Source organism: Formica exsecta, unplaced genomic scaffold (assembly GCF_003651465.1).
Source record: "Formica exsecta isolate Colony F162 unplaced genomic scaffold, ASM365146v1 scaffold444, whole genome shotgun sequence".
In the NCBI taxonomy this organism is placed as follows: domain Eukaryota; kingdom Metazoa; phylum Arthropoda; class Insecta; order Hymenoptera; family Formicidae; genus Formica; species Formica exsecta.
The window spans coordinates 333,411-349,741 of record NW_021851677.1 but is presented as its reverse complement, the minus strand read 5'-3'; the positions used below and the strand labels follow the sequence as shown (position 1 = coordinate 349,741).

General features: G+C 37.3%; 1 protein-coding gene across 1 annotated transcript in view; it reads right to left on the bottom strand.

Moving 5' to 3' along the window:
* LOC115240705 (zinc transporter ZIP11) overlaps positions 1 to 16,331 on the bottom strand; it is a 36,472-nt gene that overhangs the window by 16,093 nt on the left and 4,048 nt on the right. Inside the window, exons 2-4 of the mRNA XM_029816014.1 lie at positions 15,752 to 16,118; positions 14,096 to 14,247; positions 13,902 to 13,987 (exon numbers count right to left, since the gene is read on the bottom strand). Of these exons, the coding sequence (XP_029671874.1) occupies positions 13,902 to 13,987; positions 14,096 to 14,247; positions 15,752 to 16,118 (605 nt within the window). The remainder of the gene's footprint in view (positions 1 to 13,901; positions 13,988 to 14,095; positions 14,248 to 15,751; positions 16,119 to 16,331) is intronic.

The following is a 16,331-nucleotide window of genomic DNA, read 5'->3' as shown; positions in this document are numbered from 1 at the left end:
ATATGAAAATTAAAAAATTAGAGAAACAAATATATAGCAGCGTCGTTAAAAGCATTATCTTCTAGAATTTTTTAAATAAAAATTAGTATATATATATACTTTAAATATATTCGAATATATACAAAAGAAATTTATATATATTCAAGATTATATAAGTAGATCACCTGAATCTACAAATATTATTGGACAATATATCATTATCGAGAGACAATTATAGAGTTGGAATAAAATGAAGATCAATATAACAATATAACAAAGCGACTTGCATAACACGGCACAATATTGCTCCATCTCTCAATATTTATTTCCTCGGCCTGATTCGCGCAACAATGTTGCCCGTTGGGCACGAGTCGATCGGTTAAGATGCCATGACGAGGCTTTCTTCGCCGCGACGGAGTTCGGCTCGGTTAAAGAAGCGTGTTCAACGAGAAGCAGAAGGAAGTCGAAGAACAGGACGAGGTAGGACGGTTTGGTTCCGAGGGAGATGCAAGGATGTGTTAGTGCAAGGATTCGGCCGCGCGCGCAAATATAGATCCGCGAAAAAGAGAGATATATAGGAAGAGTTTCAGATAGAGAATGACGTCTATCGTGTGCGCGTGTTTACATGTACGCATGTACGTACGTACATATACACATGCGTAAACGTCGAGACGGGGAATCGGGGGACGGAGGGAAAAAGTGAGGAAGAAAGAGAGGAAAGGCCCGCGAATTCGCGTGTGCCCGCGCGGGAGACACAGAGAGGAATCTGAAAATGAAAAAAAAAAGGGTGAGCGGGAAAGGAAGAGGAAAAGGAGACGAAATCTTCGTTTGTAGTGTATATGTGTCATATGTATACATGTATACTAAAGGAAGACAGAGGAGAGAGGAATGAGATGAAACGTCGAGCGCGTAGAGGTGAAGAGTGAGCGCGGCGTATCCGTGTGAGAGAACGAAGGAGCGAGAAAAAGAGAATGAGAGAGACAAATCGAGAGAGCGAAGAGGAGTGGAAGAGAGAAAGAGGAAGGCCCGGGACGAGAGAGAGAGCGCGGTGGGGCGAGAGGGGCAGTAAGGAATGCATGGGAACGAGGCGCAAGCGGGCCGACCGCGATTTGCCCGTCCCGCATTCCACCAACGCCAAGGCGAGCTCTCGGGCTCTTCTCAGCTCCGTGAGTTCCGGGGGAAGAGGAAGGGGGGAGGGGAGGGGGCCACCGGCCACGGTCTAACGCCATAAAACCATAAGACCATAAGATCAACCCCGATGCTGCCGCCGCCGCTGCTGTTAACGTTCGTCTTGTGGTGCGAGTCGCGCGTTCGATCGCGATTCGATTTTGTACCCTCAATGTAGAAATGTTTCTTCCGCTTTCTTACGCTAATATGTTAATTTCTTTATCGCTTAATGTATATTTCATCTAACGCTTAAAAATTTTACCATTTTTTTTTCTCCCCCTATCGTTTCCCGAATCGTTATAACTTTGAAGTTTTAATATGATAAGTTATTTTTAATCGTTGCGTGTCTTCATATTTATACATAGATTTAATATACAGATACATTTGGAAGCTGCATAGATAAGGATACTAAGTATCACATTAATTGATCGTGACATTGTTCGATTATTCATCTCTGTGAAATGCGCTCCGCGTAATTTAGCGCTTTATTATATCTCGCCGCTTCTCTATTATTCTCGATCAAGTAATACACCGTCAGCACTCGCAACCGGAATCAATTAACTCGCATTAGTCGATCGTGTCTAATCGGCGAGAGAGGGATTGGTGCTCCGAGTTCTTCGCGTATCGTGGTATGTGGCGAATAAGATTAATCGCCGGCGAGCAGCAATGAAGGCCAGGTAAGGTAAGGTAAAACAGGTGTCTCCCGCGTTGCAACAGCGACGATATCGTCGTCGTCGTCGTCGTCGACGGTGCATCTCGCATTAGAAACTTAGGTGTCTTCGCGGCAGGAAAAGAGAAAGAAAGATAAGGAAGACGAACGAGAGAGAAAGAGAAAGAGAGAGAAAGAGAGAGAGAGGTGGGCCGCAGGTCTCGGTTAAGTCCCCGCAGACGATCGTGAGGTCGTCGTCGAGGGACATAACGGATCCGGCTGTTGGTCTGTTCCGAGTAAGGGATGCGGCGCGCATGCGTAATGCCGCCGCATTCCAGACATTGCAAAGACGTTGCACCGCGTCGCGCCGGTGCATCGGCCCGCGTGCACGCGAAAGGAAGAGAGCGAAAGAGCGAAGAAGCTGGAGTGCGGTGGCGAGTCCAGGCGATCAACGTAAGCGCGTCGTCAGAGCGGCTGTCAGATGCTCTCCTAGAAAACGCGCTTACTGATCGACGACACGCCATGACACGGCACGGTCGATGGATCTTCATGCACCGAAAAGAAGGAAATTGTTGAAATGCAACTCGGTGGTACGTGGATGGGACTCTGGTAATCGTTCGAACGTTAACGTAGTCGACCAACAGACTCCTCTGCGGGCTGTTCGTTAAAATTTAATTCGACTAATTTCCTGTTTTATTTAAGAGAGAGAATTAGTTAAGCTTTGATTAACTATATAAATTCATTAACGTGCGGCATGCAAAAAATCTAGTAAATATATTCAATTGTTTAAATAATAATGGAAAATTCCATAATAATTCTATAGAACGATATAAAACGATTTTTATAGAACGAAATAAAACAAAAGTTTGAAAAATGGAAACATATTACATATCTTATAAAGAATTTATGGATGATTCTTTCAATTTTATTATATTTATGCTATTTATTAAATTCATCGCCTATAATCTAACATTTTAAAAATAACATCGTATGTATGTGTTATCCTTTATTAGATTTAAGACAATGACGGAATGTTTTACGTAACATATCAATGATAGCATACAGTATAAATATCATATTTACCTAGAATCGCCTTTATATAATTATGTTAAATGTTTCCACAATTATTACATTATATGTAAGCTATAAAAAAAAGTCGATATTGAATATATTGCCTTCATTAAAAGCATTATGACAGATTCTTAAACCAAGAAATGTAAAAGGCTCAGAAATTACAGAAGTATTTCATGAATCGACGATTAATAAATTAAGGTATGTTAATCGCGATTCTTGTGTACGTGTATCGTACATTAGGCATGACATAATTATTGAGAAATCTGTGACGCGGTAAAGTGCAGCAGGTGCCGCGAGGCCGATATAAATTCTAAAGCCGGATTTTAGTATTTTGCGCCGCTGCAACAGCGATTGGAAGAGGAAGTAGGGAGAAGAACGAAGAAGGAACGAAGAAAAAGTTATCAGCAAGGTGAAGGGAAGGGAGACGAAAGGACGCGTGAACGCGAAATACGAGACGAGAAAAGTATCAGTGTGGAATGTCACTAGCTTAGAGAACGTCTCGCGAGACCACTTCTCAGAATCGCTCGACTCGTGAACAGCCGGGTCTGAATGATTATAAAGTGCACCGGCAAAACGGGAAGAGATGCTTATCGGCGTAATCGCGTTTCATGGAATAATGAGGCAATCGGGGGAATCCTTGAAAAAGGCGAGACCACGGTAGTGGCGTATTGGGCCCTTAAGGCTCAGAGATCTCACTACTTGATCTGCGATCATTCGATTTTCGCTAAAAAATTCCTTAGAAATTTCAATAAGGAAACTATATTTTTAAATTGTAAAAGCAATGTGTCAAGATATTTTAAATCCTCGTGTTTTAGTAAATTTCTTTCGTTTCAAAAGAAATTTAAAAACTAATTAAAAACTAATTGAAAACATCTGTATAATAGAAGGGTCGAGATTGTTGTATACAAGTCAAATAAAATATTTTCTCGAATTTTTTTATGATTAACAGTTAGCGCAATTTTAAAGAATAATTAGCATTTAAAAAAAAATGGAAAAATCTTTATATGTATACGCGTTTTTTTATCTACTGCTTATATCTTGCTCGTAAAGTGGCAATCTGTCTGCAATATGTCGCTGCAATATCATTAAATGCGAATATTATGTAAATACGCGTGTATAACTTCGACGTTTCTGAATTAATATCCTCATTCTTGGCCCGCATTCGCGATTATAAGGCGCATAAACTTGTATCTTCGCGAATGTCGTAAAACGCAGCGAACGAGCACTTCGTGCTAATGAGTGTTCATCTACACAATTCTCATTAACGTTGTCGATATCCAATTGTTTTTCTCTGTTTTCTTATTTTGTATCCTCGCGCACGTTAAATTTCGTGTTCCGAGAGAGTTAACGCGACCATATATTGTGTTGAGATATCAAAAGAGTGAGAGATTAGAAATGATTTTTCTCTTCCGTTGTTTTGCATCGCGAGATAAAAAATAATATTTTTAATAACAATCGCGCCATGTGCATCGAGAGTGAGAGAAAAAAAAATTACGAAAAAAATTATATGCAATAATCTAACATATAGTTGCGAAAGACGATGAATTCGGAAGCGCGATGCGTGACATTTTAGCGGCATATCGGTAAAGGAAGAAACGTCCCCCGTAATTTACATGCCGACGGGCACGAGATCGAGAACGATATTCGAGGAACTGGTTGGTCTCTCGCCGACAACAGAAATTACTTCGACACGCACGAGCCTCTACGAGTTAGTGCTGGAGCTCTCGGCTAACACGACCATGCCTGTATTTGTGCCTAACACGCGCGCACGTTCATCCCACTGTGTAGAGAGCCTAAGCGGGAAGTAGTATATCGTAGTAGACTTCCGTCGCTATTAGCGTACGTCAGAATTGGTTTTCCGCGTGAGATAAGCTGCAAAGTACCCACGACGGAGATTAGAGGTACGAGTTCGGGCTTTACAGAGAATCGTAACAAGCCTGGCGTCGCAAAATAGAACGCGGGAAATTGTTCAACGATAGTCGAGATTCATTAATTCGATGCCGTTACGTTTAGTTATGCTTCGAAATTAATGCCAATTTTATAGACATCGTCGGCTAAACGTTCGCGCGACGAAATATTATTGCATGTAAGAAACAAATACCTAATATTCTCTCTCTTAAATATTATAACATCTCGAATTAAAATTGTGAGAAGTTATAAAGTCTATTTGAGATTAAACGAACATTTTATTACTTAAATACACATTTTCAGTTTAAATTCTTTCTTTCGTCTTTTATTATTCACAATTGGCACCTCAACATTTTTGTTAAAAAAAAGTCAATTAAAAAAATACATCATCGCGATATTTAACACGACGAGAGCAGGTACTCTATTTATATCTGAGATTTTCGCTAAAAAAAGAAGAGAGCGTTTACTTTCGCATCGGAGACAAACCCTGTGATATAAATTAAAAAACTCAAGACGTCGTTGGAGATAAATATAGCGATATCGAAAAAATCAAAAGCTCGCTATCTCGATCTTTATAGCGTATCTCACATTGGACGTGCATGGGATATCGAGAAGAAACGAGAACAGAATGAAGATAAAGGAAAGAGGAAGAGCGACGTTGGAGGAAGGTAGATTTTGGTGAACGAGGGAGAGGGATCGGGGGAGAGGGAGAAGAAGTAAAAGAAAGGTCCAATACAAGCGAGGAAGTGGCAATCTGTCTGCAATATGTCGCTGCAATATCATTAAATGCGAATATTATGTAAATACGCGTGTATAACTTCGACGTTTCTGAATTAATATCCTCATTCTTGGCCCGCATTCGCGATTATAAGGCGCATAAACTTGTATCTTCGCGAATGTCGTAAAACGCAGCGAACGAGCACTTCGTGCTAATGAGTGTTCATCTACACAATTCTCATTAACGTTGTCGATATCCAATTGTTTTTCTCTGTTTTCTTATTTTGTATCCTCGCGCACGTTAAATTTCGTGTTCCGAGAGAGTTAACGCGACCATATATTGTGTTGAGATATCAAAAGAGTGAGAGATTAGAAATGATTTTTCTCTTCCGTTGTTTTGCATCGCGAGATAAAAAATAATATTTTTAATAACAATCGCGCCATGTGCATCGAGAGTGAGAGAAAAAAAAATTACGAAAAAAATTATATGCAATAATCTAACATATAGTTGCGAAAGACGATGAATTCGGAAGCGCGATGCGTGACATTTTAGCGGCATATCGGTAAAGGAAGAAACGTCCCCCGTAATTTACATGCCGACGGGCACGAGATCGAGAACGATATTCGAGGAACTGGTTGGTCTCTCGCCGACAACAGAAATTACTTCGACACGCACGAGCCTCTACGAGTTAGTGCTGGAGCTCTCGGCTAACACGACCATGCCTGTATTTGTGCCTAACACGCGCGCACGTTCATCCCACTGTGTAGAGAGCCTAAGCGGGAAGTAGTATATCGTAGTAGACTTCCGTCGCTATTAGCGTACGTCAGAATTGGTTTTCCGCGTGAGATAAGCTGCAAAGTACCCACGACGGAGATTAGAGGTACGAGTTCGGGCTTTACAGAGAATCGTAACAAGCCTGGCGTCGCAAAATAGAACGCGGGAAATTGTTCAACGATAGTCGAGATTCATTAATTCGATGCCGTTACGTTTAGTTATGCTTCGAAATTAATGCCAATTTTATAGACATCGTCGGCTAAACGTTCGCGCGACGAAATATTATTGCATGTAAGAAACAAATACCTAATATTCTCTCTCTTAAATATTATAACATCTCGAATTAAAATTGTGAGAAGTTATAAAGTCTATTTGAGATTAAACGAACATTTTATTACTTAAATACACATTTTCAGTTTAAATTCTTTCTTTCGTCTTTTATTACTCACAATTGGCACCTCAACATTTTTGTTAAAAAAAAGTCAATTTAAAAGATACATCATCGCGATATTTAACACGACGAGAGCAGGTACTCTATTTATATCTGAGATTTTCGCTAAAAAAAGAAGAGAGCGTTTACTTTCGCATCGGAGACAAACCCTGTGATATAAATTAAAAAACTCAAGACGTCGTTGGAGATAAATATAGCGATATCGAAAAAATCAAAAGCTCGCTATCTCGATCTTTATAGCGTATCTCACATTGGACGTGCATGGGATATCGAGAAGAAACGAGAACAGAATGAAGATAAAGGAAAGAGGAAGAGCGACGTTGGAGGAAGGTAGATTTTGGTGAACGAGGGAGAGGGATCGGGGGAGAGGGAGAAGAAGTAAAAGAAAGGTCCAATACAAGCGAGGAGGTAAAAAGAAAGGAATAAAGGGACGAGAAGATATACGAAGGGAGGAAGGAAGAAAGAAAGAAGGAACGCGCTGAGCGCCGGTCGGCCGGTATATAATAAGGCAGCTGAGAGAGGATAGCACCGAAATGAGATGGTTTCGTCGGCAGCTTTGTCCGGCGCCATGTTTAACATAGCACCACCTCATCTACGTGGCGCAGCGACTTGGAGGAGCCCGCGGTTCCTCCGCGTTTTTACACACGCTCTCTCTTCCCTCTCATCCTCGTCGTTCTCTCACTTCCTCCTTGTTCAGAAGCAGCTCCGTAAAAAAGGACGAGTAGGACTAACGGAGGAGGAGAAGGAAGAGGAGAAAGAATAAGGGCCAGTGTGTATACAAATCAGATCCTCTCGCGCCCTTTGTGCGATCGTACTCCGCCTACGGTGATCCGAAACGCCGCATGTCCGCATTTACGTCGCGCCGCAAATAAATTTCGGAGAGAATGGATCCTTAAAAAATATATATATTTTCGCGGTTATGATAAAAGATGTTACTTTACGTTATCGTAAAGTAATGAGTATCAAATACTACATTGGCGATGACGTTAATTTTAACAACGATCCCATATAGAATTCAAAAAACCGATATTTTCCCTTTTTTAAACATTTTTTAACACATCCTGCGAGCAACTTTTGTAGTCTAATTGTTTAAAATTAAAATCTAAAAAATCATATATACTAAGATTATCCGCAGTTACATTCATCTTTCATTTATGTAAGAATTTTATCAATTTATGATAAAATTCGAAACGCTATAGATTAAGTTGTTATAGATAAGTTGCTATAGATTAACGATAGAAATATCAGAATTTCTAGAAAAAGTATAGATAAAGAGAAAAGAATTAAACGTTGGACAATCTATTTGCGAAAAATTCGCATAGCACTCGTAAATAGTGAGTCAGTACCGGATCTCCTCGAGCAGCTTACAACGAGCGCAAATTTGCCTCGGCTGCCTTTCCATCTATCCACTGACGCCTCTCTCTCTCTCTCTTTTCCCTCAGTTTCTTGTCGCATCTTCGTCGGTCGTTCTGCAATATTGCTGAGGCAACAGAAACTGCGAAACATTTCATTCATGATTCTTTCAGCGCCGTAGCGCACCGGAATTCATTCCCACCTCCGCCACCGCAAGGAATTACGTTTCCTTGAAAAGGACGCGATATGAACGTAGATCAGTCTGCTGCTGACCAACAGTCGAACCTGTCGCTGGAGTTGCGCAAAAATTTTATTTCCATAACGACGCCGTTTTAACAACGTTCTCCTTGACCGGTACGCGGTGTGTAACAACGGTCTCCTTTGAGCCTTTTTATCCTATCCATTGCGGATATTGCAAATCGATAGCGTGATTTATGGACGGGAAACTCGAGTTTAGTCATAGGATCGCGATACTTATATAATGTCTATAATGTATATTATTATATCGAGATAATTTCTTTTCTTTTTAGAGTAGAAGAACCAGTTGCATTTTTTATCGTTTTCGTCTTTATTTTCTTTCTTTGGAGTCTCTCTGATCCATCGTATTTCCTATTAACTATATATAAAACAAGGAAATGCAAATTATTTGAATAGATTTGGGCAAGATTATTGTAGTTCTTAATAAGAGTAGTCTTCAATTTAAAGATGTGTACGTGTGTAATAAATTTTTTTAAATCGAGAAAATTGAAATTTACAGTTAATAAATTAATTAGCAAAATAATTAATTTAGTAAACTTGTTAATGCAAAAATTGACTCTTTCTGCAATGATCAAATCGAGAATACTTGTAGCTCCAAGATTACATCTTTTCAAGTACTCTTCGTAATTATTCATACACAAGTTAGAAGCAAACCAGGGACATTCTATACATACAAGCGAATTCTACTGCGCGGGCATATAATGCAGCTAAAAATATATGCAGGACCAAGGGGGTTAATCGCAATCGTCGTGAGAATGGTATGTCGTTCGTTATGAACTGGTCGAGACAGAAAAGGGCATGGGCTAGGGTCGTCCAAGGCTGAACGATTTTTCCAAACGAGCATTAAGAGTATGTCTCTCTTTCTCTCTCTCTCTCTCTCTCTCTCTCTCTCACACACACATACACACACATACATATACAGCGCATTCGAAAACAGGATCAACTACTACTCGCTCTCTAGCTCAGTAGCATCGAAAGCGTTACAAAGCACGATGTTGCATGCCGTCGTCAGAATTTCTCTCTTATTAGAACTTACCAATAACGGAGCGTACAACACCGTGGGAAGTTTCACTTCCGAAATGGATGTCGGCTATCGCGCGACTTATTACCGCCGCTTATTTGATCGCTTTTAAGGTGACGGTGCTAATTATCTCGCGAGAGCGACGCAAAAGGCACCAGTATTCCCAGGTTAGACTTTAGTCGTGATGAAAATTCCTGCATTCGTTACAGTATTAATTGCCCGGTTTCTCATTGACGTTTTTAGCCGTTGCCGAGAACGCTCTTATCTTTATTATCGCCGGAAACGGTGGTTCGTGTTACTCAATTTTACATTAAATCGCGTATGCGTAATTAAGCACTCGCGATTTCTGATCACGATTGTTAAATAATGTTTTAACGTTATTTAGCAGAATATCATGCATGCTATGATATGATAATAAGATCAATGATCTTATATCGTATGTGTGTGTGTGAGTTATTTTTTTAGTTGTTAGGAAAGAAAAGCGAGAGAAGAAAAGCGCGCAAAAGACGCGATCCATTCATCTACAGATTCTTAATGGTGCCCTTCACCACCGACGCCGCGGGATTCCGGGGCCCAGGGCCACGTCGCTCTCGCGGTCATCGTCATTTGAATGCACTGGAATGCCGTTCTGCATCGTGTGTCGGCGCATCTGATGTTAAGTTAGTTCTATATACGCACAGATCATGCATGCAATGTATAGTGGAAGAGTTTGAAAATCGAACGACATTATAGCAACGATTAACAAATGATTCGAGATTCGCTTCATGTGTCCGAATTCAAATTTACTTCGAAGGATTATAATTATTGGTGGCACATGTTAGAAAAGTCGCAAAAGAACAACAATCATTATTAAAATATATAATTATCAAAAAAAATTTCTCGATCAATATAATAATTTAAAACATTTCCTAGTATCATGATTTTATTGTGGAAAAAATGAGAGAGAGAGAGAGAGAAAGAGAAAAGAAAAGATAATTTATAATATTATATTTCAGATAATACTTGTGATTAATTGAATGATTAGATATGAAACAATGCTTTAACACGCTTCTTAGAAAAGTTGAAAAAGATCAAATACATTTTTAAGCTTGGCAAAATAAAATTTAGAGAAAATTAAACGAGTAGGTCATTATCGATAATAATTATCGTGATCATCATTTTTAAAATTGATTATCATTTTTTAAGTTTTAAATCTTTTTTCTAACATCCTATATATGAAGAGGAAACAACTTGCTTGTACAAACCAGCATTTAATTCTCAACGCAACTAGCGATACGGAGAAAGGTTGCTTAGTCAACATCGACCGTTGTAAAGAAGCGATATATGTATAAACGCGATGTCACGTATCCGCTCGCGAATCACGTAACGATAGTAAATAAGTCGTCAGAAACAGCGCCCATTCTTTTCCGTGTATAGGAAGTGCTATGCGAATTGCATGTCGATTCATACGTTAAATAACAATGATGCAAAAGTCAAGTAAATCAATGGAAAATAATGTTTTTTATTTCACGTGCACGGCCACGTGCACGTATTCATTCAATACACCGATAAGTGCATACTTGATCTTTTTTCTCGCAATGCTTACTCAATATTCCATTATGATCTTTTGCTAGATTAATATTGCGTGTGTATTTGTAGTTTCATTAAAAAAAATATGAATTCACGTATTGACAGAAAAAATTGAGTATGTGTGTGCTAATTCTATAAAAATTCTATTATAATATATGAAAATACTACTAAAAATATATGCCGTTTGCGTATATGTATTATTTTACTATTTTTAATTACTTGTATATATTTTTATTTATTTCGCTGAAAAACCAATTATATTTTCTCCCAAAATCAATGTTTATAAATTTGGTTTTTAGTTATAAGAAAATTGTTATGCATATAAAAAGCGATTGCCAAGCACATTCTTGGTTTTCCTTTCATATGTCATTTCTAAGTTTCAATGCACGAAATATACACGAAACATATTTGGTCAGATTAATCTTTAGCGTAGTAATTATCCGCAAAAATGGATCTCAATTGCAATTAAAAATCAATCAGGATTGTGATAATCAAAATATAATGGAACTAATCGAAAATCTAGTATATTCTACGATGAAGTATATCAATTCGAAATATCTTATCAATTATAACAATGTAATGTGTCTTTCTGATTTCTGGAAAAAATCTCATGGGGCATTTTGTGAATTTCGATAGTCTTTCTCGAGAAGAATCTGACGGTTATGACGAGCTGGCGGCAAGTTGCGTGCGATGAGACATCGAGAGGGATATACGGCGAAATTTTCGAAAAGTAAACGCGAGTCGAAGAAAGTGAGTTCGGAGACATCGCAAAGGAGTTAGAGCGAGGCGAGAGGCAGCAGCGCAAAAGAAGAAGCGGGACATGTAGGCGCGTGATAGGTAAGAAGGTAGGTAGGTAGGAAGGTAGGTAGGTAGGTAGATAGGTAGGTAGGTAAGTAGGTAGGCAGGAAGGTAGGTAGGCAGGAAGGTAGATAGGTAGGCAGGAAGGTAGGTAGGTAGGTAGGTGGGTAGGTAGGCAGGTAGGTAGGTAGGTAGGTGACAGGAGGAAGGAGAGAGGGATGCTGGAATGGAATGCGCGGCGCCTAGGGCTCGTCGGATTCCAGGGCTACACGTGCCCTTCCCTCCTGTGCGCTCGCGCGCCGCAGGCACCGACCGGAGCCAATAAACTTCGCCTCCAACTGGCGGTCGCGGTCGACCACCATAGAACTCATTCATGGAGACCTCCTACCATGCCGCGGCCGGCTCGCCAATCGCTCGTGACCTCGCGAATCATCGACATGTAAGAATATACATAAGCCATAGCAGACATTGCCAAATCAAGGCAAGAGGCGTATTGATATTAAGAAGGAACTTATCGAACCGTTTCGATTCGATATCATTTGACTCATACTTATTTGCTTTTCTCTTTTTCTTTTTTATTAAATTCTCTTTTATTTGAGAACGCAATATCATGCTGTTCTTACTTGCTTTACTTAATAATGGATTCGAATAAGAAGTGGCAACACAGGAAAGATAGCAAAAAAGTCACGTGAAAGATATGTAGAGTCACCTGAAAATACCGATCAATTAGGCGTGAGGTGTAAGCCGAATGATGTCAATTCAAACTAGAATGATCTGATGTAGTCTACTCTTACTGCTAATCTTAACTTCCTTTCGTAGAACGTTTATATTCTTATTCGATTTTGCGGATATCTACATCGGATAATATAAATCTCGATATTTAAAAGAGAGAGAAAGAGAGAAATAGAAGACTTTTTCACATAGAATAACAGTTAAAAAAAAATCGATATACTCAAATCGTGTTTCATAAATATAAGATTTGTTATCTATCATAATATATTCAATAATTTCTCTAATAATTTTTATTTCACTATTACGTTAATGTGCATACAAGTTACTCATTTATAAAAATTCATTTCTTTCTTAAGAAATTAAAAGATTTGAGAGAATCGTTTTTTATTATAGTAAAAGTACTTCGGTTGACAAAATATAAATATCTTACGATATTACTCTAATAATTTGCATATTTTATTATACAAAATTAATTATTGATAACGCGTTGCATTTGTTAAGCGTGATACAAATATCAAATATCACGACTGTTCAATTGCTGATAAAAATAAAAGTGATAGGATGTTATCGGATATTTTTATAAAATTCGAAAATCTGTTTTATTTGTAGATTAGAATGGAAATAATATTATTTTTTCATTATTCAGCAAGTATGTATTCTTTTTTCCAGTTCTGCACATGACCATAAAATGTCTATGATAATATTTAAAATCCGTCGCTTTGCTAACTTCGCATTTAACCTTCATGACACAATCAATTAAATAGACAAGATTGATCTAAGCCATTAATACTAGATAGCCATTATTAAACGCTGTTAGCATTGTCGCGTCATCATATAGTTAAGGGAAGTATATTTTTTTCGTTTAAAAATTTTTTTTCTCTTGTCATTAGATTTGTCCATTAGATTTTTAATCACTATTCTTATTCTTATGCAGATATTTTTACTATCATATTTGACTCACTATGCATGACAATTGTTTATGGCAATAATTTCATAATTTCAATATTGAGTCACAAATAAATGAGTGAAAAATTTGGTATCGCGATCCATATTTGTCATCAACAAAATATTCTATTTATTGCGAAATTACTTAATCCAATATATGACAATAAAACATTTTTACACAACAAAATTTGTCATATGATATCAATCATTCTTGAAAAAAAAAAAAAAAAAAAAATCGTACCGTATTATTTTTTCTAACACGAAAATGCTGATATTTGTCAAATATATATTTCATAAAAGATTTGGCAAATAAGGCCGTTATTCATATTAAATAAAATTTATGAGTATTTTAAAGACAAGAATGATGTATTTCACTTTAAACTGTTCGCAGCGTAAATATTTTTTCATGTAATATTATATTGTTCGTCTGCTACAGGTTATCTATACATATATTATCTGTAGATATGCTATCTACATATAAATTTTCAGAGTGCACATAACTTACCTTGCATTTTCAAAAGTCGCTGACGCGCTGCTGCCTACTGCTCCGAAGCCTACACCGACTGCAAGACCCTCAGGAATATTATGTACCTAATATGAAAATCGAAATGTATATATTATTTTTAGTTGGTAATTAACGTAACATATAATCTATATAAGATAGTTTGCATAATTATTCACTATCTCGTAGAAATATACCGTAATAGCAACAACGAGTAGTAGTATCCTCCGCCACTGATTGTTTTTCGCTTCGTTATTAGGATCCTCGTAAACTGTTCCGATCTCTGCCGATTCCGATGATCTGTTTATATTTGTGATTTGTCGACGTCTACTATTCTGTTCGTAGAAGCCTGAAAAATTAAACATTCACAACAAAATGTATCATACATTCTGCACCAGCACAAACTTGGAAAATCTAAACGATGGGCACAGGGTCACTTCATGCAAATGCAATTCGTACAAGATGAAGGATTAAAAAAGAAAAAAATTTTTTGACACTGACAGACGTACTTTCAATAAAATTTATTGCGATTAGATTCATTTAGGCAGGATTAATAAGATCAGTTTTTTTAAGCTCCATGGAACTTTTCACACAGATCCAGAATATTAATTTATTTTATTTCATTTTATTTACATATTTAGGTATATATTGAGAGAAAGATAATAATTTACGCGGACGTGCACTTTTTGTATTAATGTTAAGTTTAGATTTAGTATTTTCAATTCTGTCTTTATTGTTTAGGTTCTCTGTTTTTATTATTTGGGTTTTGTTTTTGTTATTCACACTTTTAATCACACCACTTGTCCGGGATTTAAAATTTCAGTTTAGACGATGTATTTAACAGGCGGATCGAATATTTTTAGTTATAAGTTTATATTGAACCTGTGTGCTTAAGTCCCATGTATTTCTCTACAAATAATATCATGCATATACTAATACAAAGCTTGGGATATTTTTATTAAATGCATAAATCAATCAACTATTCATATTTCTATTAAACATCACTTCTCATGAGAAAAAATATGTACTATATCTCAATTTATATGAGCAAAACATTTATTTGGAATAAGCAATGATCTCTGATAAATTAATTTAAAAATGTGAATTATATATAGACTTTTTAAATATATCCTATTTTATATTTAACTTTAATTAATCATTTAATCAGCAAGTTTTAATTTCGATGAAGGTAATAGAGAGAGATAAGATTTCTCATTTTGATAAAGGTAATAGAGCGATAAGATAAAGATTTTTTTTCAATGTATCAATAATTTTGCTATATCATACGCATTAATACTATTACATTGATCATAATCATGTTTTGATAAATGTAATAGTATTAACGTACAATATATATTATGGTTATATATAACATGATTATGATAAATGTAATATAATTAATGCGTATAATATATATTTTGTCTTTGAATTTCTATTGTAAAAGAAGAATATTATATCAGATCAAAAGATTATAAGCTTAACTTGTCTACATTATGATATTTTAATTAAGCAATTTTTCTAAACTATTTTTTTTTTTTTTTGCGTAAAGAGCTTTCATCATGCTACATGCAAGGAATTCCACAACTATTGTATTTTAAGAGACAAGTTACAAAATGCATTACTTCTCATGAAAATAGCACACAAAAAATTTGAGAGGATGCTTATTCCTGAATAAAAACCATGTTATGTCTGCGATAAAGCAAAGAGGGGCGAGTGTATACGGACGTTTATATACATATACAGAGATATATGTATACACATGTATAGTATACATGTCGCGAACTGATCCCATTTTCCAAGCCTATAGAAAGAGAGAGAAAAAACTGCGATTTTACGAAAAGAAAATGAGATACCATCGATCGTGGTCGATTCGACGCGAGTGTACATCTTTCCACTGGAAATTTGTACGTCGTTAAACAACGGATCATAATCATTGTCTAAGTCCTCGTCACTCTTTAGTTTCGCAATGATCTTGCGTCTTTGTTTCGTACCGACTGATTGCATAGCTAAAACGAGGGTAGATATCAACACGTCCGTCCCGTATACGAATGCCGCGCCGACGAGAAATCCAAATGCGACCGGTACGAACGCGTACTCGCCCTCAGCTCCATATGTCTTGCTCTCGGTTGCCATTTCGATCGCTGGTGCTAGCAATGACCAGTAACTTGCGGCCACCATCACGCCGGCGGCGAACCCCAGGCTGACATCGAGCAGCTTACGCTAACGGAAACAAACCATTAGAGATATATAAGCGATTTCTTTACTCGAAAACTTGGATAAAGGAATTGAGAGAATGGATGAATTTTAACATTTAGCTTATAGTTCGTGCACTCTTTTCATGCTATTAAAAATCTATACATATATTTTTATATAGCCTCTTTAATTATCATTATAATTTTAGACTCTAATTAGCTTTATGTGATTTTATCACCG